We start from the raw sequence: 23,126 nt of genomic DNA on the forward strand, positions 1-23,126 counted from the left end.
GACTATTTTATGGAGAGAGATAGTAATAGTTTGTCCTTTAATGATTCAAAAGTTGGTGAAATGCGTAACCTCAACAAACTCATAGAGGTGAGTCATGATTGAATACTATAAAATTGTTTGAAAACTACTCCCTCCGTTCCGCTTAAGATGACACGTTTTTCTTTTTAGTTTGTCCCAACTAAGATGACACCCTTCCTTTTTTGGTAACTCTCTCTCTCCAATTAATACACTGAACCACTTTTTCTCACTCCTATTAAAATATCCATCTTTCTTCATCTCTCTACTTTAATACTTACACCCACCTTCTCTCTCCAATTAAACACTTTAACCAATAACTCCTAAAATCCCGTGACGGCTAAGCGATGTGTCATCTTAGCCGAGACGGAGGGAGTAATAGATTTTCATTTTATCCTTTTGCAGTTGCATTTAAGAAAAAGTTAAATTACCATTTGATGTACTAATAGAAAACAGATTTAAGTTGGACTTTCTTTACAACCAAGAGAATGAATTTTACCAGCCAAAGTTACACAATCGTCCCCTGCAAATTAAATGACATAAACAAAGACAATTTCCACTTCATTTTTCTTTGGCATAGGAAGGCTCTTCACTGTCAAATCCATATTTGCCTATTCTCTATACTATATCACATTCTGGAAATGGATACAGAAGATAATTTACAAAGTTAGATGTAATGTTCAAGAGAGCTTGTAATCGAGCATATCTCTAATGTTCAACCGAATCGACGGCCCCATCGATGAGCATACATGAGCACTTTTCCAGTACACACCTTTTGCCCCTGTTGGCTTGTTTGATTCTACTGATTTCTGCAAGTTTTAATGGCAATTACGCGAATGCTTCTACCGTACACATGAGAATAGACATAAGCCAAACAAAAATTACTCACCACTGCAGCAAGAAAGTTTACAATCAGATCCTCCTCTGAGAAATCTGCCTTTCCGAAAGGTAAGTGGACGATCCCAGTTTTATCCGCTCGATATTCAACTTTTCCTTTCTTGAATTCCTCGATTGCCTGCAATAACATATCATGTCGTATAAAACCTTCAAAAGAGCAGACAGCTTAACCAACCCAAAGCACAAGAATATTTCTTTAACAGTGCAAGGATAACAACCATGTGTCTTCGACATCATGAACAACCAATAATAGGTAACTTGTCTAGTTTCAGTATAGTTTCTTGCCATACACTGACATATTTAATTAAGTTGCTTGCAATACCAAATAAACTGAGTATTTGAGAGTGTACCTGTGGTATGTTCGTAGTCACTGTACCGGCTTTAGGATTTGGCATCAGTCCTCGAGGTCCTAGAAGTTTTCCTAAGCTTGCAACCTAACAATGAATAATAGTATATGTCAATCGGGAGCCTCTATAAAGAGAAGAAAAAGAACAAAACATAAAAAGAGATAACACTCAAGGTTTAGAGACATGCATGACAAAAACTAAAAAGTAAAGAACGAAAATACATTGTGTTAGGATAAAGTCTAGTTCAGAGACATCAACTACGAACCACTAAATGATTGTTTTCTCATCATAAAGATCAGAGTTCTTAAATTATATTCAGGGTAGACAAGAGCAACTTAATAGGGATATATATCAGGACCTTAGGCATCATGTCTGGTGTTGCAATCAGTTTATCAAAATCCATGAATCCTCCCTTAATCTGTGCAATCAAGTCCTCTCCACCAACAACATCAGCTCCCGCATTTTTTGCCTCGTCAAACTTTTCACCTGCAAAAGAGAACCAACTGAGCAAATGAGGATACCACGATAGATATGCCATAATAAGGTCAGTTATAGAGGAAAAGGAACACATCATGGACATCTACGGAACTATACATAAAGCTAAACAAGAGTTTCCCAAGGAGCGATTACAATCTTTCCACTTCAAAAAACCAGAAACTAATTGAAAGTCTTCATTTTTGCCCTTCATTTAGTCATGTGTTTCTCATTGAAGGTGTAGTTCATCAATAGAGCAAATATGCAATCACCTTGTGTAAGAACAGCAACTTTAACAGTCTGACCAGTTCCCTTTGGCAGATTTACCTATTCAGTTATAAAGATATTGCATTATCCATCATGAATTGGTAAGAGCTCAAAGCTCACTTTTGAATTTTGATCAAACAAAGTGATGTATCAGAAAGCTTACAGTTGCCCTCAGTTGTTGATCATTATACTTAGGATCAATATTGAGGCGGAAATGAGCTTCCACTGTCTCGACAAACTTTGTGCTTGCTGCTTGCTTCACCAATGATATCGCTGTTTTTATGTCATACTCCTGTTTTACTTCTCTCAATTTTTGAATCTCCAAAAACCTCTTTGACCTTGTCTGTCAATTGCAACCAATTTCAGAGTTCTAGAAAACTTAAATGGGAAGGCAATAATGTTAAGGATCCAGAAACTCATTATAAATTCCAGCTTTGATGAAATGTATTCAGTTAATAAATTGGATAACTCATTACCTACCACGCTGCACGCACACACACACATATAAGTCTGTAAGAGCATCAAGTTGGAGATGAAGTCCTACTTTGCTCGGACAGATGACTGATTTCGTGATTCCGTCTAATAAAATTGCAATCATATTGTTTCTATGCTTTCATTGCACCAGATGAAAATCTCTATTAACATGCTCGAGCAAGTTAGGCAACTTCATTACATTGTTCCACACATAATTCAACCAAGCACAACAAACTGCAGCAGTTTTACATAACTAGACTTAACAAACACAGTTCCCACCATTCACACACTCAGTGATCATATAATATAAACAATACAAAAGTGGAGAACAAACACACATTGGAGCTAATAGAAATTCCTAATGCTTCTAACAGATAAGATTATATACCACACAATCACAAAAAGCATCTTTTTTTCCTACAAGAAGCACACGATTCCACACAAGAAAATCCCAATTATCATCCCCCCCCCCCCCAAAAAAAAAAAAAAAAAACTCTTGTAAAAGTAAGAAATGGAAACATGAAAATCCCAAGTCCCATACATACTCTGTCCCTCTTCAAAGGCAACGCAGCCTTGCCTTTCTTGGGCTTAGTAGCCACCGCAACTGCACCACCGCCTTGTTCTAGCGCCTCCTCCGCGGCTTCCTCCGCCACCTCATCTTCAGTAGCCACGGCGGCTGCGACGAATGATTTTGACAAGCGGCCATTGTGGCGCTGGAGAAGCAACGGAGAGAGGGATAAGCTCTGGGCGGCAGTGGAAAAGATTTGATTTTTCTTGGTGGGTTTTCCGAATGAGAGGGAAGGGGAAGCGGCGGAGGGGCGGTGGAGGTCTTGGAGATGCGGCGGAGGAGTGAGGGAGAGAGTGGTGGACGCCATTCTTGCACAAGTGGTGGGATTTGTGATGGTGAATGAACTCTATGTTATATGAAGATTGGATAATTGATTTGATTGAGATATCCAAATTAAATTGTGGTGATAAGGTTGCCCATTTGTACATTTTTCTTAATTCAGTTAACATCAAAATTGGGAACTTCAGTATGCTTGCCACAAATTTTAATAATTTCTTAAAATTGATTTGTTGGTGTTATGGTGCCACAAAAATTGATTCTTTTACGCTTCAGAAAAATTGTTATTGGCCAAGATTTCTTAAACTTGTTAATTCATCAACAAGATTACGTTAAAATGTCAATACAAATTTATGTTGACATTTTAAATATCAATGTCAACACAATATATTAAAATATCAACTAAATTTATGTTGATATTTCAACGTGACCGTATTGAAATTTTTAATACACTTCGTGGGTGAGTTAGTAGAGTTAACAACTTAAGAAAGTTGACAACGGATCGCACATCATATAATACTTGCATTGAGAAATTTCAGGACTAAATTTGGTGATCTTCTATAATTTGGATTAAATTTGCAAACTTTTCAGAATATGAGATCGAAGTATGCGAATTTTTTAGAATAATTTCTTTTTTACAAGTTTTGTCATTTTTTCTTTTCTTTTTCTTATTCTATCCCTCATAAAATATATAAACATTTAATTGTATAATTAATTTACATTGCATATCACAATCGAATATCACAATCGAATGTTTATCTACTAATTATTTAATTTTATGATTCATTTTTTAATGGATTGAGCAATCATATTTAATAGTAATTAAATATAAAAATAAAAATAATAACTAAAAAAGATTAATGAAATTTTTTTTTTCTCTTTTTGAAAAAGTATATATGTGTATGCGTATACTTTGTATTATTTACCAAAATAATTTGGTTAATTCATAGATTTTGTGAGAGAAATAAGAGCATCCGTAATGGTCGGCTAGCGACCGGCTAGCCGATTCGTCGCGCTGGCCGATCGGCTAGCCGAACCATTGGAGTCGGCCAGCGCGAAATCGGCGAGCCGATCGGCGTGGGCTGGCCGATCGCTCGGCGCTGGCCGATGCGCTGGCCGCCATTGTGGTGGCCCGATCGGCCAGCGCCGAATTTTGTTTTTTTTTTAAATTCTTTTTTTAAATTTTTTTTAATTCTTTTTTAAAAAAAAATTTAATTCTTTTTTTTAATTTTTGAAAAACTATATAAACGCGATTTTCTCTATCTCTAAATTTCTGTACAAGAGCAACATCTAGCGATGGACAACAACAACTAGCCCAATACAAAATTAAGACCCAAAACAGAAACATGTCATACCGTCGGGCCGGAGGCAAACTATAACAGATTCAAGGTGGCTCGTGTGTGGAAGCCCGGATTTTTTTTTATTATGTTATTTTTATGATTTTTAGTTAATGTACTTTTTTTTATTTAAATAAAATTAATGAATTTTCCCGTATATGTCTCATAAATTTAATTCCGTATTTTAATCGTAATTTTAATTCCGTAAATGTAGTATATTTTGAATTATTTTTATTGCGGCTGGCCTAAATCTGATGTGGCAGGTGGATTTTTTAGTGTTGCTGATGTGGCAGGGGAGAGAATGGCTGGCCTATTGCTGGCCTATGGCTGGCCTAAGCACCATTGCGGATGCTCTAATAAGAAAAAGAAGAGAGAGAGAAAAATGCAAAAATCTATTATCTGTTTTATATTCTACGATTTCCAAACACTTATATATAACGAGTTTTATTGTTTTGCATTCAATTTTGATCAATAAATTTTGGATTTATAAACCTAATATTTCTATATTTTTTCTATCAATTTGAGCATTTTTATGGCACGTTTTGCATCACATTTTAATGTCATGTTTGTTATAAATAAAATGCCTTTTATTAACATGTAAATATTTCGTATACGCGGTATACCTAGTACAAATCTCGATTATAAGTATTACCTATAATATATCATGCCAAATAAAAAATGTTACATAAATAAATTTTATTTTATTTTAGAGTATAGGTCTAAGGAAAATGGAGTTGGTACTTTTTCGCCTTTTTCGTAGACCTGCCACGGATCATGAACCGGCGGTTTTGGTTCGAAACCGCCGATTTCGATTTTGGGAAATATGGAATCGGAACCGAACCGTGAGGTTGTTTTACGGTTTCAGTTTCGGTTTCGAACCACCGGTGTTCAGACGATTCGTAGCGGTTTAGGTTCGGTTTCGCGACTTCACGGTTTTTTTCCTTTTTTTTCTTTTTGCCATGTAGTTTGAAATTATAAAATAAACTGGAACAAGAAAATGCATAGTTTAAATTGAAGTAAGACGAATAAGGTGAAAATTATATCAATTTAACTGAATTAGAGTTGAAACAAGACAACGATACATTACAAATTTACAATTTACGTAGTGATAAAATTTACAAATAAATTACAATGTGATGTAATTTACAAACAAATTACAGTGTGATATAATTTACAAACAAATTACAATGTGATATAATTTACAAGTGTCTTACTCGTCTAAGCGTAAACAAAAAAAAACATGAAATTGGGGGGAAAATGAAAAAATTGAAAAGGGCTTGAGCTAACTTAAACTTTCAAACTAAAACTTTTCAAATTTTAATAGAGTTGCCTACATATCCATAATTTTATTGAAAAGGGCTTGGGCATGGTGTTTTGTGCAAAACCATGGAATCGCCGGTTTTGGTCAACAAACCGTCTGCAAAAGGCTGAAATGTCACTTGGTGCAGCGATTCCTCTGAACCATGAAATCGTCGGAATCGGCGGTTCGGTCGCGGTTTCGGTTTGAAAAAAAATTTGGAACCTGAACCGAACCACGGTTCTAAAATTCACGGGTTCAGTTCGGAATATTTCTTGCGGTTCCGGTTCAAAGCCGTAATCAGCGATTAACCGCCGATTCGGTAAACCTTGGGCAGGTCTACTTTTTGGGTCCTTAAAATAAGAAAAATTATGTTCTGGTGGCATAACACAGAAAAAAATCACGTTTGAAGTGCATTAACTAACTATTTTAGCTTTGAAGTCATGAATGTTGTATTAGTCATTTTATTTATCTCATTGTTACTTTCTTACATAATTACGTATCATTTATGGAGTTAGTAAACGTCAACTTTTTTCATTCAATTGCTTTTTTCAATCATTTTTTAATAAAATCCACTAATGACATCTGCATTTATGACAAAATAACTTCAATTCACAGAATTTCATAAATTCACATCTCATTATATAAATTAATGTTATCATTAATTTATTTATTATTTTATATATTTATTACACTTCTAATTGCTTATAAATTTCATTGAGATTAATAGAGTTATAAGTTTGATATCAACGAGTTATATCCTGTGTGAGTTTTATGCCACCATTAAATATAATTATTTAAATGTTTAAAATATTAATCAAGATAATTTTGAGAAGATTGATGTAGGAATTGAGAAATTGAAAAGATTCATAAATCATAAATGATACTAGTAATTGTGTAAGAAAGTAATAACGAGATGAATATAATAACTTATACACCCTTCATGGCTTCAAGGACAAAATAATCAAGTGAGACACATTTTAAAACACGATTTTTTTTCATGTTCGATTCATAATTTTTCTTACTTCAGGAACTAAAAAGGCGCGAACCCCATTTTGTATAGACCAATTTTAATGTCTACTCTTTATTTTAAACATGTTAGTGAGTATTATAGCATGAAAAAGATATGTTACACAAACATATCATACCGTATCTTGTAGCACAACGGATGAAACAAGCTTATATTGCATAGATAGTCACACTACGGATGAAACGAGCTTATATTTATTTATATAACCTATCAATATTATATTTGGCAGGCTGTATTAAATTATATTGATATATACTATGTTATAGTAGTATGTAATTCGTTAATTATTGTTCATACCGATCTAATCTATACTTTTAGTGCAATTTTTGATAAGTTAGTTTTACCAAGATTGAGAATTATATATAAAAATTTCTAATTGTTTGATATTATAGTTAAGCTTAACTCAAAGCCCAATATAAGACAAGGTCCCTTTCTAATGTTACAAAAATTATAACTTTTACCATGTTTATATAATCCACCAATTTGTCAAGTTAAGCCATATTATTTAATATACTATACAAATTTAGATAATTTATGTTCTATCAAACAATAACGAAAAAAATCATATATCTGCATATCCTAACATGAAGCCCGAATTTATTATCTTATTTTATATATCTTCTCATATCTCATTTTTTTCTTATCAAATGAGTCCATAAGTCGTATAGTATATAGTAATAAGTATGATTGTGAATTACTCCTACTTTTCATTTCTTAATATTTTAAAATATACTAGTAATAATTTGTGGGTCACTGGCTCGGATACCTTAACCGCTTATATTTTGAAGCCAAAAAAGTTTGTGGTTGCAAATAGATTAATATGATAAGTTGTGCTAAATAGTGCATATTCTCAACTAATAATGCATATTGCCCTACCACCACCAATTTGCACTGTAAAGTATTTGGAATCTTATATTTTCAAATGTTATTATTTACGTGGGCCTGCATTAAATATTTTATAGAAAGAATATATTAATACTTGAGTATTATTTTAATTTTTAAGTGGTATTTTAGTATTTCAATTTAATATAAAATAATATCAATATCAGATACAAACCCCAAAAAATTGAAGATTTATCTGGCATCATTTATGAATTTTTAAAATAAATCTGAATATAATTTGTAAAACTATAGCTCATAATATATGGTGCACTATCTTATTATTATTAATTATTCTGAATATAAAATTTTGTTCGGAAATATTTAGTGTAATTTTTAGAACTATATGAAAATCATACTGTGTGTATATCTTATTGTTATTATTTTATTTTTTCTTTATTAAAAAAATTTAGTATCATATCTAATTAATTGAATGAAATTTATTAGTATATAAATTTAATATATATAACAACCATTTTTTGTTGGCAAACTGACCATTTTCAAACGTCTGCAAATTCCCTTAATTATTTGTAGCAGAAATGAAAATTCATTAAAGCCATTAAAATACTGAAAATAAATATGATGTGACAATGTAAGAAAATATAAATAGAGGCTGAGATTGTGCTAAAATCTGAAATTCCAAAATCAGATCATCTTTCTCTCTGCTACTGACACTCCTTTGTCTTCATGAGTCAACTGTCCTAAACACTCAGCCACCGTTTCCCTATCTCTCTTCTCTCTCTCTTGTGATTGAGTTGTGAAGGAGTAATTAGAGATGGCCACCGCCGCGTTTTCACGCCTGACTCCCCATGTGACCATCTCCTCACCGAATGCCTCTAACCGCTACCTCTCACCCTCCTCCCTCACCTACCCGTCGACTTCCCAATTCCTCAATCTCTCTCTCTCCTCCACTTCTTCCCTCCAACTCCACTCCCCTCGCCGCCCCTCCTTTTTATCCTTCAGCATCGGAGGCGGCGATGATTCCGGCGGCCATGGCGGCGGCGGCGGCGGCGGCGGTGATGGAGATGGAGATGCAGGGGAGAGGAACAAGGCTGAGGCGATCATGGCATTGGCCGAGGCCGGTAGATCTTTAGATAGCCTTCCCAAGGATTTGGCTGCCGCCATTGAAGCTGGAAAGATTCCCGGATCTATCGTTCATCGATTTTTCGAGCTCGAGAAGTCGCCTTTTCTCCGCTGGCTGCTCCGATTCGGAGGCTTCAAGGAGAGATTGCTCGCCGATGATCTCTTCTTGACCAAAGTTGGCATTGAGTGTGGTGTTGGGATTTTCACCAAGGTTTCTCCTTTTCACTTGATCTTGCTCATAATTTGTTGATTGTAAAGATGAATTTTAATTTGAATTTAGTTGATGAATTGGGATAAAAGTCCTTGGTCTTAGGTTGGATTAATGGAGCATGTGCAATTGAGAGAAATTTTGGATTTTTTAACCATTGAGACATGTATTTCTTTGTGCTAGACTGCTGCGGAGCTGGAGAAACGTCGAGAAAATTTCAGCAAGGAGCTAGATTTCGTCTTTGCTGATGTGGTATGGCTCTTTCATGGTGTATGAGTAGTCAAATTATTTGTGAGCTTTAACTTGCAATATACTCAATCGATCCATATATCCGGGACACTCATACTATGATATGCTCTTAAAAATATCGAAGCTTTTGATGAAAATGTGCATGCTTTTCTCGACATTCTTGGCTTATAACTAGCCCGTCAATGAAAGAAAGAAAGAATGAGAACAAAAAAATGATGACACCGATCTTCGGAATCAAGAGTTAGACTATGGTACTACCAGATTAACTCATAAGATGAATGTTTCTTATTAGTTGATGGTATAGAAGATGAATTGTTGAGCTATATCGATCATATTCCTTAATATTAAAAGATAAGCAGTCACATTTATGTGGCAGTTTCGTTGTTTCTGTAGTTTGTGATATCTTTTGTCTTAGAGGAATTATGGGACAAGAGGAATGATGATATTTGCTCCTGATATTTTTCTGATGTGAAACATAGTGAAAGACAAAATGCCGATTTGATGCTTAGTTGTTAGATTAATTTTTTTTCAAGTGTAGAATGCCATTCTCTCTTGTTGAGAAAACACAAGGTAGAAATTTGCAGCATAAATCATTTCTAATTATATTGTTTGTTCTGATTCAGCATTTACTCATTTCATTATATATTTTTGTTTGGTATTCTCAAATTTCCCAATCATCTATGCTTTTAGGTAATGGCCATTATTGCAGATTTCATGCTTGTCTGGCTACCTGCCCCTACTGTTTCTCTCCGACCCGCACTAGCTGTCAGTGCTGGAGGTCTCAGTAAGCTCTTCTATGGCTGCCCTGACAATGCATTCCAGGTTATTCTTTAGCACGCATTTTCATTCTGCTTCGTTATGTAAATATTTGTTCAAATTGCTAAGTAACACTCGGTGCGTTGCTGCAGGTTGCCTTGGCGGGAACATCCTATTCGTTCCTACAAAGAGCAGGGGCCATTGTGGTAAGTGATGAAGTATTGCTTCATATTTCAGTAACTACTTCTATAGATTATGAATTAGACGAATCTGAGAGTATTATCATCTTCCTTGCAGAGGAACGGCGCAAAGCTTTTTGCTGTTGGGACCAGTGCGTCTTTGGTAAGTCCACTCTCATTAGCAATCGTCTCATTAATCGTTGCACGCCCCACTAGATAGACCTACCCTTGACCCTATTGCTGTATGTCTATTACAGGTTGGGACGGGTGTTACGAATTTGTTGATCAAAGCAAGAAAGGCTATAGACAAATCTTTTGCGGGTGAAGCAGAAGACATTCCTATTTTGTCAACAAGTGCTGCATATGGTGTTTATATGTCAGTATCAAGCAACCTAAGGTATGCAAATCTCAGTAGGTTATGCTCTTAGTTATATGATGCAACACGCTCGACTCTTTCAGTTATTAGTTTATAGATGAGGAAACTCGCCATTTATGTGATGATGCTATGACGTATAGGTACCAAGTACTTGCTGGAGTTATTGAGCAACGGATTTTAGAGCCTTTGCTACACGAGCATAAGCTCGTGCTCAGCGCAGTCTGCTTTGCTGTGCGAACTGGCAACACGTTTCTGGGCTCACTGATGTAAGATTTCGGTGCTCCAAATACCTCTCTTCCTGTGCTTTGTACTAGTCGAAACTCATAGATTTTTTTCGTTTCAGGTGGGTCGATTATGCACGATGGATTGGAATCCAGAGGGCGCGCGAATAGAGCATTAACGCGGCGTCATAGGGTTATTTTGTTATGCTTTGAAACAATTTGATCATTAGAACTGCGTTCTAGGAATCAAAATTTTTCTCGTTTTGAAGATTGTTTTTTTGTGATTTATTGAGGTGGGTTTGTTTTCTTTCAATTGCATGAAAATAACAAGCTGTAATCAGAAACAGGAAGATGCTTGTCTATGTTCAAGCTCAGACTTACTTTATAATTGATTCTTGAAGAAGATATGCAATTATATGTTATGATAATTTCCTGTGCCTGCAAATATATGTTATGTTCTTGCTCAGACATCTAAATCTTCATTGTAAAATTTCTTCAAATGAAAGTATTTGCATCTGTTCTTTTTAGGAACCAGAAACAATTGAAGAATCCACAAATTCTTTCTGATAAAAGAAGATTACACATAAACACTGATACATCAAACATCAGTTACTGCATCTAATTATCTAACAATATTATGAATCACCAGAGCAAGAATATCACCACCCCCCAAAATAATCAGAAACATCCACTTCGTCGAGCCTTCCACATCAATGTTTTCAGCTCGAAAATGTGGAGTCGGGCCATATTTGGAAGAACGTATACTAAGTATTTCGAGCTTAAAAACAGACTTCAACAAGACTCGTGTAGCAGTGTTTCTGGACAGCATTATCTTGCCAATTCTCATCACAAACTGTACGTACAACGTTATTGATAAGGAACGAGAAAATGAACGAGTTCAAAAGGATAAAATGGAAAAATTATGGTTTGCAAATAAGTACCTGCCTAGCCAACAATCAAGCAAGCAAGTCCTCCCAAGTGAGTGCCTCAAACTGAAGGTTGTTTATAAACGTAAGTTCCATCTATCTCCACACAAGGAACTCCAGCTATCTTCGGCCAATAGTCCCCTTTGTCCCTCAGACACCGTGGCATCAGAAGAGGGCAGTTACTGATTTCCAGATGCCACAGCTGTTCAAGCAGCCCTTCACTAGGCAAGACATTAAGTTTTTCGCAGTTCATGATAGATAGATACCGTAACGAGGTCAGTTTCTTAAGCACTTCATTCAGAGAAGTAAGCTTGTGGAATCTAGCAATAGAAAATTTTGTCAGAGAAGGAGGAAGGAGACCATCGTCACCACCGAGTATCTCAAGCTCTTTGAATCCACCACAGATGGAGAACTCCCTTAGAGAAGAGAGCCTGCGCAGGCCCCATTCTGAAAGGGGCTTGAATCTCTTAGAATCCCATATCCTAAGTGAAGATAAATTCGGAGGCAAACCAAATTGTGGAAAATTATCAAGCCTGTGACAACTTCGTAGCTCAAGTGATGCGAGGGTTTTCATGCTACGAATCTTTTCTGGCAATGACTTGAGATTTGCACATTTTTCAATAGAAAGTGTCCTGAGGCTCGGTGGCAGGCCTTGTTCCGGGAATTCCTGTAGACGACACTTCGATAGTTTTATCTCAATAAGATGTGAAAACCCATGCAATCGCTGTAGGAGATTACTGAAGTCTGGCCATGTGCGTAAACTAAGATCTTCCAGCATAATGCTGCTGTGTGGGGGAAACATCAGCTCTGGAACTGGTTCGAGTTTGGGGCAGTTTTCAATTGCAAGTTTCTTTACAGAAACTGGGAAATTACCTCTTGCCCAGGTCCTCAGGGATGAGCACTTCTTGATCTCCAACCTTTCCAGGCCAGACATGTTACTGGGAAGGGACTCTAATGCATTGCAGCTGAGTATCTCGAGGCGTTTCAGCATGGGGGGGAGGCCACTCTCAGGGAAGTTGACAAATTTAAGACAATTCTTTATAATCAACTCCCTTAGTGAGCTGAGATCACTCAAGTCATTTGGGAGGGTAATCAAATTTTCACAGCGAAAGACTTCAAGAACTTCAAGTTTGCGAGGAAAGTGCTGCTCTCCTTGTCCCATTGATACAAGCTGCTTACAATCTGCAATGACTAGGCGCTTTAGATGGGTAAGATGTTCGAGTGAAGTTTCTTCTGGCCACAGTGATAGCAGCTCACTGCAGCTACAGCACTCTAAGACTTCAAGTGCTAGTAAGGACTGGGAAAGTTCCCTTGGTAGATGTGAGAGCCCTGTAACAGCCTCAACCTTCAAGGTCTTTAAGGAGTCAAGATTATTGAAACTTTCTAGCAAAACCTTGCTACACCCTTCGAGATCCAACTCCTGCAGCACAGGAAAGTTCAGTGGAGCGACACTGGTTAATTTGCTGCACCTGGATATAGTAAGCTGACGAAGATTTGGGAACTTAATGTCTTCCCCATCAGCAGAAGCAGCCCATTTCTCCCATTTTGGCATGTAATCAAATCTTAGCGTCTCAAGTTTCGGAAATGGATCCACAAAACCACTCCCATAGAACTCAGTTGAGATGCATTTGAATTTTGGCATGCTTCCCATAAGCAGGTGTTTAAGCTCCGGAAGCTGTCCTAGTGGTGGTAAATATTTACATTCCAAACAACTGAGGATACTGATACTGGACAATTTTTTGAACTGAGGATTCCCTATCCAACATGGGAAACCAACTCCTCCATAGTAAGAAATCTTGAGACTTCTCAACTCTTCATGAGGATGCAGAGAGTCCATCACTTCTTCTTCTGCACTTCTGTCATGGGTCTCATCCATTTCACTACCCCATGTCAGTTGCAATTCATCAAGTTTGTGTGTGCATAGACTTGCCTCCTTTACATCCTCAATATTCGTCACATTTTGCAATTCAAAAATGGCAAGTGATCCCCTCAACTGCTTCAAACCCCTCAATTCCCTTAATCCCAGGCCACCCTCTTTGCTCAAAACAATTTTTGGTAACGTTTGAAGGCTATTTAACACACCAATTTCGACCGGAATATCTTTCAGTTGATCAGTACCGGAGTTATCAAGGTGCCGCAAGTTAGACAGCTTCCCCATGGTTGACGGTAACTTGCATATTGCACGGCAGTTACGTAGTGACAAGGTTTGCAAATTGTAGATATCACCTAAAGTATCTGGCAATTTAACAACTGAAGTCCCAGATAGATTGAGATACCTTAGACGTATCAAGTTGCAGACTGAACTTGGCAACTCTGTGATGGAGTAGCCACTTAGAGAAAGTACTCTTAAGCTGTGCAATTCAGGTATCAGTTCCGCTAAGATCTTGTTTGATAAGTAGAAAGGAGGGCAAACAAGTGCATTTTGGACAGGCATCGGTAAGAATGTCCTCAAGCCTTGAACTTCACTGAAAGCCTTAAATTTTCTGAAAATTTCGTATTCATGACGAAGAAATGAACCATGACGAGCTTTCGTAGGAATCTTGTATTCCAGATTGGTATCCATTTTCTCATCCAGACGATAGCATGTCTCCCCAGCAACAAATTGAGCCAAGTCATTTATAAGGTCATGCATAACAAAATATTCATCCCTATCACTTGCACGTTGAAAAAAGGATCTTGACAAAAGCTCATTGAAGTACTCAAGGCCTGACTCCTCCTTAGTTTTCCTACTATTTTGCTTTTCCAGAAAACCTTCTCCCATCCACAAACATACTAACTCATTCTTTTCAAAGTCGTAGTCCTTTGGAAATATGGAGCAATAAGCAAAGAGATGCTTCAAATGTGGAGGAAGATGGTGATAGCTTAATCTTAAAACAGGAAGGATATTTTCCTCAGGCAAATCCCATATCTTGCTAGTTAGCACATCAAACCACTCCTCCTTAGTTTCTTTAGAGCGTAAGAGGCCACCAAGTGCCTTAGCAGCCAAAGGCAAACCTTTACACTTCTTCACCAGTCCCAAACCGACATCTTTTAACTCTAAATTGTCATGGAAAGATCTCCTAGCATGTTGAGCCAATAGGGATAGGCAATCATCATCAGTCAAAAGTTTCACATGGTAAGCGGCACGAGGCGAACCTACCACTGATGCAACACTCTCGTTGCGAGTTGTAACAATAATCCTGCTCCCACGTGTCCCCAACTGAAAAGGAACACATAGAGCATCCCACTTTGTATAGTTTTCATTCCAAACATCATCCAACACAATAAGGAACTTGCTCTTTCCCAGCTCCTCTTTTAGCCTCACCTGAAGTATATCCAAGGCCTTGGACTGACCAGACTCCCCAGTTACAGACTCATAAAGTTTTTCGGTGATAGAAACCACATCAAATTCTTCTGAGACACACACCCAAGCCCTCACATGAAAATTCTGCTTAACATTTCTATCATTATAAACCAGCTGGGCAAGAGTGGTTTTGCCAATACCACCCATTCCAACTATTGGAATGACAGGAACATTGTCACGACAATCTTCATCCATAAGCAACATTTTCATTATTGCTTCTTTATCTTCATCTCTTCCATATACCTGAGACTCATTTACCACAGAAGTGCTAGGTGACCTTACTACTGATGATCGGTTTGAGTGGCCAACTGAACTAACCTTCAGACCAAATTTAGTCCTTTGCTCTACTATATTCTGCAACCTGTTTGTGACCTCCTTTATCTTGGACATCATCTTATTATTAGATATTATTGCACTAGGCACAAAGATGCCGCAAGTTGGGATAAATTTCCACACCATACTGGCTCTACTGTGTTGGATCCCCTTTGATCGTTCAATGGAAGCTTGAGTGGTGATCTCATCCAATATATCCTCCAAATCATAAGCCAAGTCTCTGAGGCTCTCCATCCATACTTTTACATCCTTCTGGGTCAATTGCTTTTCCTCCGCATCTTCGAGCACAGCTTGAATGATGGTCAGATTGGATTTCAACTTCTCAAAATGACTCTCGACTTTCTCCCGATTGGCCAATGACTTAATTATGCCAGAGGTCAACTGCTGAAACAACACCTGAATGATTGCAGACAGGAAAAGCTCTGCTACCGCCATTGCTCTTGATTCTCCTTTAGAAAAAACAGGCAGATATAGAGGATCACGGAAAGAATTGTCTCACGAATTATGAAACAAATCAAAACTACAAACAAGATCCAACGATAATCATTAAATTCGAAGTGAGAGGCAACATATCATCACATTCCTTGTCAACAAAATAGATAAATCATCACATTTTATCAACAATCATTCGCTACTGTAGTAATTGCCGTACAACATACTAATAATTAAGCTGTAAAACCATAAATAAACCATGAGAAATCAGCTACAGTTGGCGCTTTTCATGTATTGAGGAATCGATCTAGAACTATATGAAATCAAAAACAAAAACAACGCTGCTGAAGTGAAGAAAACATGAACAGGCGCTCGCTCGCAAATGAAGTGCTAATGGAGACCATACGAATACGATTCCTGTAGCATAATCACAGAAAAACACTTACAATGTTTTGGAATTAATCTGGAGATTGATAGTCTGGAATTGTGCATCGAACTTCAAACAAATTATACTCCGCTTCTTGCTATGAACAAATTGATTTTCGGAAAGAGTGTTTGATGTTGAAGAAGTCGAGTCAAGTCAACGACCTTATCACCAACAACATTCCTCTCTATATTCATCTACACGGTTTGAAATTTACAAACATTTTGGCCCAGATTTCATACATTTAATATCATTAATCACTTTTCAAATCTTTTTTTACTTTGTATAAACTCATTACTATTTAATGACTGGGCTAATTTAAATTACTAGAAAATTGAGTTTGCACTTCTTAAGTCATTGAATTCGAAAAAATCATCATTACAAATCTTTCAAAAATTATTGACCACATTCAAATGATTCAAACTTTTTCTTTTTTCTGCTCATGAATCGTTAGAAGATAGTAGTATAATTAATCTCAGTTCATTAGTGTTTTTCTTTATTCAAAATATTTTATTCAGCTTGAGAATCACACTATATTCAGACCTAACTATCTAAAATGATGATATGGTGTCCAAATAAAAAGGATTGTCATATTAATACATGTCTGTTTAGGGGAGTGTTATATTGCTAACTCAATACCTAATTGTTAACTATAACTAAATAATAGCCATTAGATATTCAAATTAAGGGTCTAGATCATCAACCACGAAATGTCAATACGATAAAAAAAACGTCAATAAAACCATAGAATTAATTCCATAAAATATCAATAGGGGTATTAATGTCAATTAACTACATGTTTAGTTATAACTAACTTTTAAAAGAAATTCCAAAATGTTAAATTCATATAACATATATCAAATTAAAGATAATTTTATAAGGATACCAACGATATCATACATGCATATGTTCCGACGTCAAAATTTGAAAAAAATTCGAAATCTTTTTAATTTTTTCGTAAAGCAGAAATGTCAACATACTATATAAAATATGTCAATATAATACATGTAGAATGTCAATATAAGCAATGGGTTAACATTCTTAAAGCATTGTGTTGACATTCTCAAAGCATTGTGTTGATATTTCCGAAACACTATATTGACATTTTCATCTAAAACCCTAATTTGACGTTTTTTTTTATCTTTTTTTATTTTATTAATAAAAACGAAAATTACACGTGGCAAATTGTGGACCACACGTTTTCTAAAATCCTATGGCCTTAAATTAATTGTAGTTAGCAATTAAGTGATGAGTTAGCAATTGATCACTCCCTTGTCTGTTTATATAATAAAGTACTTAATAAAATAACACTAATGTTTATTGTTATTAAATATATGGAGAGTGATCAATTGCTAACTACCTAACAATCCCGACCAAATCTTAGCCATTAGATTAGGAGATCTAGATTGTTGAAATTAATGCCACATGGATTATATTTTTAATTAAGAAAATTATTAAATAAAATTAAAGAGTATTAATGTCAAATCTCTTTCATTAAAATCATCTTACAACTTTAAATTTACGTAACTCTCTCGATTTAAATTATTTTTTTGCAAAAAATATAACAAATTAAAGATAATTTTATAAGGATTCCAACGAGATATCAATTGCATATGTTCCGACGACGTTCGGATGATGAAATTTGATATTTTTTATTTTAGTTTTCGTAAATGTTGATAACCAGATTTTTATCAATAAATACATCAAAAACTTTCAATATAATGCATATAAAATCTCAATAAAACCATGTAAAAATCTCAATAAATATGTGTTGATATTTTCTTGTACTAGTGTTGATATTCTTATGTCATATTGTTGATATTTGTAATACACTATGTTGATATAAAAAAACCCTAACGAAAATTATCATATGATAACATAATGACGATATTACCTTTTTGTTGATATTTTCTACTATTTATTGAAATCCATAAGGTTCAATTTCATCCACTCATTTTAAAATCTAAGTGTGTAGATTTGGTCTTAATTTTTGATATGATGCTATAAACAATGGAACATGACCCATAAATATATTATACCTACATAGTTACATATATAAGAAAGAACTATACATTCTTAGATTTCGATTATTTTATTCTTTAAAAATATCACCAAACATCCATAGACATTAATATAATACCGCTAATATGATTTTTGCATTTTTTAAATCAAAATAACCTTTAGATTGCAAGAATTATTTATATCTTTTGTTGTCCACTTTAATTTTGATATTGTACACTTTATGCAAAATCCGTAAAAATTAGTTTTTGGATCACTCAAAAGGTCTTAAACTAATTAGTGTTGTACATTTATATACTGCTTCCTACTTCCCTCATTCTCCGATGTGAGATGATTTGCAACCCAATATTTTTCACTAGAGAGAGATCAATCAATGATTCGCTCATTTAATTCACTAAACACTAGTACTAAATAAATTCATGTGCCAAAATAAAAGCATCTTGCTTAGTCGAGACAGAGGAGTACCGAACATAACTGTCATCATTATAAAAGATACGACAAAAATTAGCTCATTTGAATTTTAATTTAGAAAATACACTTTTACTTTATACATTTTTCTTCTTTATTATCTTTCTTCTTTATTATCTTTATTTTATTCTATCTTATCTTTCCTACTTCATTATATTTTATTTTATCTCTATTTATTATATTTAATACAATTTCTTAATTTTCATATCTAAAAGAAGTATCCAACTAAATCAGGAGGGAGAGAATATAAGTATATAACCATTATTATGTGTAAGAAGAAGAATTTTAATGGATACCACTTAACCAGCACCTAAATCTGTACAATATATAAAGGGGGAGTTTTGAAGATATTTACAAGAATGTCATCTTAAATAAAAAATACTTACAGTTTAATTAAAACTGTTTTTTAAAATTAGTTTCTATGTTATAGATCTGAGTTACGGTCATTCTGTGTTTATATTGTGTTGATACTGTATTGACATTAAAATCTTGAAAATTTACACTGTGTTGATTTTGTATTGAAACTATGTTGAAGCTGTGTTGAGGAGTTTTGAGTTTGTACGATATATAAGTTTGCATTTTATCACTACCATTGGAGTAAATTTACGGTTATACTCTACTAATGCCATTTGACTAGAAAGTTATCTATTGGTTATAAAACTTTATTCAAAGTTAATTTACGGTTATACTCCACTAACTCCACTAATGACATTTGACTAGAAAGTTATCTATTGATTATAAAACTTTATTCAAAGTTATTGGTTTCAGTTGCGCCCTATTCGTTTTTCTTCTGGATTTGCAGAGGCAAGCGATTGAGTGGGAGATTTAGAGGCTTTGCATTTCTTTTTTGTTGATCTTATTTTTATGGGTCTCTGATTCTAAATTTTGCAGTTACATTAAGGGTTACGTGTATAATATTTTAGCCTATAAATATGTTATTTAAAGGTTGGATATTCACACATACCTACTTACCTTATAGAACTTAAGCATACCATTTTTAGTCTTACAATAGGAAGAAAGTTTGATGGCATGGAACCATTCCACACCATGTTCGATGAGCTCATGACTTCCTCAATTTTTTTGGTTGGCTAAATTTTGTTCTTTTTAATTATGTTTTTGTTCCTTTTACATTTTATTAATTACTGTATAATTTTCTTTTCTTAACATTTTCTTAATTATATTTTTTATTTTTTTTTCATTCATTTTTATATATCAATTTTGATATAACATTGTATTTTTTTTTAATATTATTTGACTTATTGATTTTTTTTTTCTTTTTAGTTATATTTTTCGTTTCTTTCCATCCATTTTTATCTATTACTCCCCCCGTCCCGCTTTGGCAGTCTCATTGACTTTTCTGCTCTCCTTTTGTAAAAATGATATAAAATAGTTAAAGTGGAGTAATGGTAAAGTAAAAGAGACAATAATGTAGATAAGACTTTTCTCTATATTATTCTCTCTCTTAATTTATCATTTCTCCTCTTTAACTATTTTTATCATTTTTACAAAAAGAGGGCAGAAAAGTCAATGAGACTGCTAAAGCGCGACGGAAGGAGTACTATGTTTTGTTTTTTAGATTGATGTTACCACTATTTTCTTTCATTTTGTTTTTAATAATATAATATTTTTTGAATAGTAATGATTAGAGTTTACGGTGTTGGATCCCCTTTGATCGTTCAATAGAAGGTTGAGTGGTGATCTCATCCAATATATCCTCCAAATCAAAAGCCAAGTGCCAAGTCTCTGAGGCTCTCCATCCATACTTTTACATCCTTCCGTGTCAATTGCTTTTCCTCGGCATCTTCGAGCACAGGGCAGATCGGATTCTAACTTCTGAAAATGACTCTCGACTTTCTCCCGATTGGCCAGTGACTTAATTATGGCAGAGGTCAACTGCTGAATGATTGCAGACCTGCTACCGCCATTGCTCTTGATTCTCCTTTAGAAAATACAAACAAACAAGCAGAGATAGAGGATCACGGAAAGAATTGAAGTACTAGTATGAAACAAATCAGAACAACAAACAATGTTCCGACGATAGTCATGAAATTCGAAGTGAGAGGCAGCATGTCATCACATTCCTTGTCAACAAAAAAGATAAATCATCACATTTAACATCAACAATCATTCACCAACAAACGCCAAAAGAATAATTGCCGTACAACATACTAATAATAAACCATGAGAAATCAGGTGTAGCAGAGGTGTTTCATGTATTGAGTAATCGCTGTAGAACTCTATGAAATCAAAACAAAAACAACGCTGCTCAAGTGATGAAAACATGAACACGCGCTCGCTCGCAAATGAAGTGCTCATGTTTTAGAATTACAGAAAATTACTTACAATGTTTTAGAATTAATCTGGAGATTGATACTCTGGAATTATGCATCAAGCTTCAAACAAAATCATACCTTGCATACTGATTTTCGGAAAGAGTGTTTGATGATGAAGTCGAGTCAAGTCAACGACCTTATCACCAACAACATTCCTCTCTACTTCGATCTAACACCGTAACACGGTTTTAAATTTACGAATATTTTACTTGGTTAAATATTTTGGCCCATATTTTATGCATTTGATCTAGTTAGATCATTAATCATATTTCAAATATTTTTTAATCCTTAATACTACTATAAACTCGTTAATAATTAATGAGTTTGGACTTTTTAAGTCATTGAATTCGAAAAAATACCATTACAATTTACAAAAATTTCAAAAATTATTAATCACATTCAAATGATTCAAACTTTTTCTTTATTATGTAGCTCATGAATCATTACAAGACATAACTCATTAGTGTTTTTTTTTTAAAAATCATTTAAAGTTTACATACTCCTACTAACTTTTTAGTTTTGAATTTATATGATAATAAAGTAAATGAGTGCGTTAAAAATGACACCCCCTCTTAAAGTAATATCATACTACTATTCTTAGTCAATCATTTGTATATGTGGACGAATAATCAGCTGCCATGTGGCAATCATAAAAAATGCTCAAGAGTTAATTTTCTCAGCCAACAATATTCAATACACTAGACATCAATTTACAACAATTTTTTCTCGGGCAGCAATATCCAATACGCTAGACGGCAATCTATAGATTGTTGTCTAGTGTTTATACTATTGTTGTGTAACATTTATAATATTGTTGTATACGTGGTGTCATAATGTCACTTTAAAAGGTGTTGTCATTTTAACACAAACCATAAAGTAAATAATACATCTTGCATTTAAAAATAATGATTACTACAACATATATTTATATATTTTTAAACAATAGTACTATAAAGATGTTTCAGTAAATTTTGTTATTATTAAATGTATTATATACACATCTAAAACCGTATAAGGGAGAACTATTGTATATTTTTAGTCCATGATTATGCATTAACATCACTTGTTTCTTTTCTTTAAAAATGTCAGCCAATATCCATGGACTTTGATACTCCCTCCATTTTACTATAGTTGAGTTATTTTACCATTTTAGAAAGTTTCTTTATAGTTGAGTCATTTCCTTATATGGTAACTTTTTTCTCTTACTTACTTTGCTCTCTCTTATTTTATTCTCTCTACTTTATTCACTTTATACTTTATTCTCTCTACTTTTTTCTCTCTTACTTTTTAATCTATTTATTTAACACACCCAATATTCATTTCTAAAACTCTGTGCCGAAAAGTTTTGCCTCGACTATGGCAAAACGGAGGGAGTATAATTTTGCTGAAATGACTTTTGCATTTTATTGAATCAAAAAACCCTAAGTATTAGGAATATTTATATGTTTTTATTAGGGTCGTTGACTGCACATTAATTTAATATTGTCCACTTTATATCAAATCCGTACAAGTTTGTTTTGGATCCCTAAAAAAAAAACCTCAAACAAATTAGTGTGTTACGCTTATATATTGCTTCCAACTTCTTTCATTCTCCAATGTGGAATGGATTTGTAACCCAATATTTTTTTCATGCGAAAGAAAGTCTCATTCATTTAATTCATTAAACACTAATACTCCACTCGTCCCATAAGAGTATGCATTCTTAACTTTTTAATCTGTCCCACGAGAGGATGCACTTTCTAATTTTGAAATGATTTTCTCTCTAATGAGGTGTGACACATTCTCCACTAATAATACTTTAATTACTATTTCTGTCTATATCTCTCTTACTTTATCAATTATGCATTAAAATTTGTGTCAACCAAAAGTGCATACCCTTATGGGACGAAGGGAGTAATACTACCTAAATCTATGC

General features: G+C 34.5%; 3 protein-coding genes across 5 annotated transcripts; 1 reads left to right on the plus strand and 2 right to left on the minus strand.

The window, feature by feature from the left end:
* Window positions 1-550: 550 nt before the first annotated feature.
* Window positions 551-3,378, minus strand: LOC125223091 (large ribosomal subunit protein uL1c-like). The gene is made up of 7 exons (XM_048126064.2): window positions 3,020-3,378; window positions 2,164-2,343; window positions 2,006-2,060; window positions 1,618-1,745; window positions 1,263-1,346; window positions 905-1,030; window positions 551-824 (listed from the first exon to the last, which is right to left on the minus strand). Exons 1-7 carry the CDS (start codon window positions 3,347-3,349, stop codon window positions 696-698), a joined length of 1,032 nt encoding a protein of 343 aa, XP_047982021.2. The 5' UTR covers window positions 3,350-3,378; the 3' UTR covers window positions 551-695.
* A 5,108-nt stretch (window positions 3,379-8,486) lies between these two features.
* On the plus strand, window positions 8,487-11,361 carry LOC125219104 (protein RETICULATA-RELATED 4, chloroplastic-like). Its single transcript, XM_048120980.2, has 8 exons — window positions 8,487-9,155; window positions 9,336-9,404; window positions 10,092-10,223; window positions 10,310-10,363; window positions 10,455-10,499; window positions 10,594-10,733; window positions 10,853-10,978; window positions 11,056-11,361. Exons 1-8 carry the CDS (start codon window positions 8,637-8,639, stop codon window positions 11,102-11,104), a joined length of 1,134 nt encoding a protein of 377 aa, XP_047976937.1. The 5' UTR covers window positions 8,487-8,636; the 3' UTR covers window positions 11,105-11,361.
* A 38-nt stretch (window positions 11,362-11,399) lies between these two features.
* LOC125219103 (NB-ARC domain-containing disease resistance protein) lies at window positions 11,400-16,618 on the minus strand. Of its 3 annotated transcripts, none has more exons than XM_048120979.2 (3): window positions 16,414-16,618; window positions 11,879-15,984; window positions 11,400-11,786 (listed from the first exon to the last, which is right to left on the minus strand). In XM_048120979.2, exon 2 carries the CDS (start codon window positions 15,968-15,970, stop codon window positions 11,921-11,923), a length of 4,050 nt encoding a protein of 1,349 aa, XP_047976936.2. In that variant the 5' UTR covers window positions 15,971-15,984; window positions 16,414-16,618; the 3' UTR covers window positions 11,400-11,786; window positions 11,879-11,920. The 3 variants fall into 3 exon arrangements, with proteins under 3 accessions (XP_047976936.2, XP_047976935.2, XP_047976933.2); XM_048120978.2 differs by having other exon boundaries at window positions 11,875-15,981; window positions 16,414-16,617; XM_048120976.2 differs by having other exon boundaries at window positions 11,875-15,984; window positions 16,414-16,617.
* Window positions 16,619-23,126: the final 6,508 nt, after the last annotated feature.

Source organism: Salvia hispanica, chromosome 1 (genome assembly GCF_029641045.1).
Source record: "Salvia hispanica isolate PSC_SH4W2 chromosome 1, Shi_PSC_v1, whole genome shotgun sequence".
Lineage (NCBI taxonomy): Eukaryota > Viridiplantae > Streptophyta > Magnoliopsida > Lamiales > Lamiaceae > Salvia > Salvia hispanica.

Excerpts from the sequence above, each read along its gene's own strand:
- LOC125219103 (XM_048120979.2), bottom strand. The coding sequence starts at position 15,970 with ATGGCGGTAGCAGAGCTTTTCCTGTCTGCAATCATTCAGGTGTTGTTT.
- LOC125223091 (XM_048126064.2), bottom strand. The coding sequence starts at position 3,349 with ATGGCGTCCACCACTCTCTCCCTCACTCCTCCGCCGCATCTCCAAGAC. Across the intron at positions 2,061-2,163 it reads ATCAACAACTGAGGGCAACT|GTAAATCTGCCAAAGGGAAC; the intron begins GTAAGCTTTCTG and ends ATAACTGAATAG. Across the intron at positions 1,347-1,617 it reads CACCAGACATGATGCCTAAG|GTTGCAAGCTTAGGAAAACT; the intron begins GTCCTGATATAT and ends ATTCATTGTTAG.
- LOC125219104 (XM_048120980.2), top strand. The coding sequence starts at position 8,637 with ATGGCCACCGCCGCGTTTTCACGCCTGACTCCCCATGTGACCATCTCC. Across the intron at positions 10,224-10,309 it reads GCCCTGACAATGCATTCCAG|GTTGCCTTGGCGGGAACATC; the intron begins GTTATTCTTTAG and ends GCGTTGCTGCAG. Across the intron at positions 10,979-11,055 it reads ACGTTTCTGGGCTCACTGAT|GTGGGTCGATTATGCACGAT; the intron begins GTAAGATTTCGG and ends TTTTCGTTTCAG.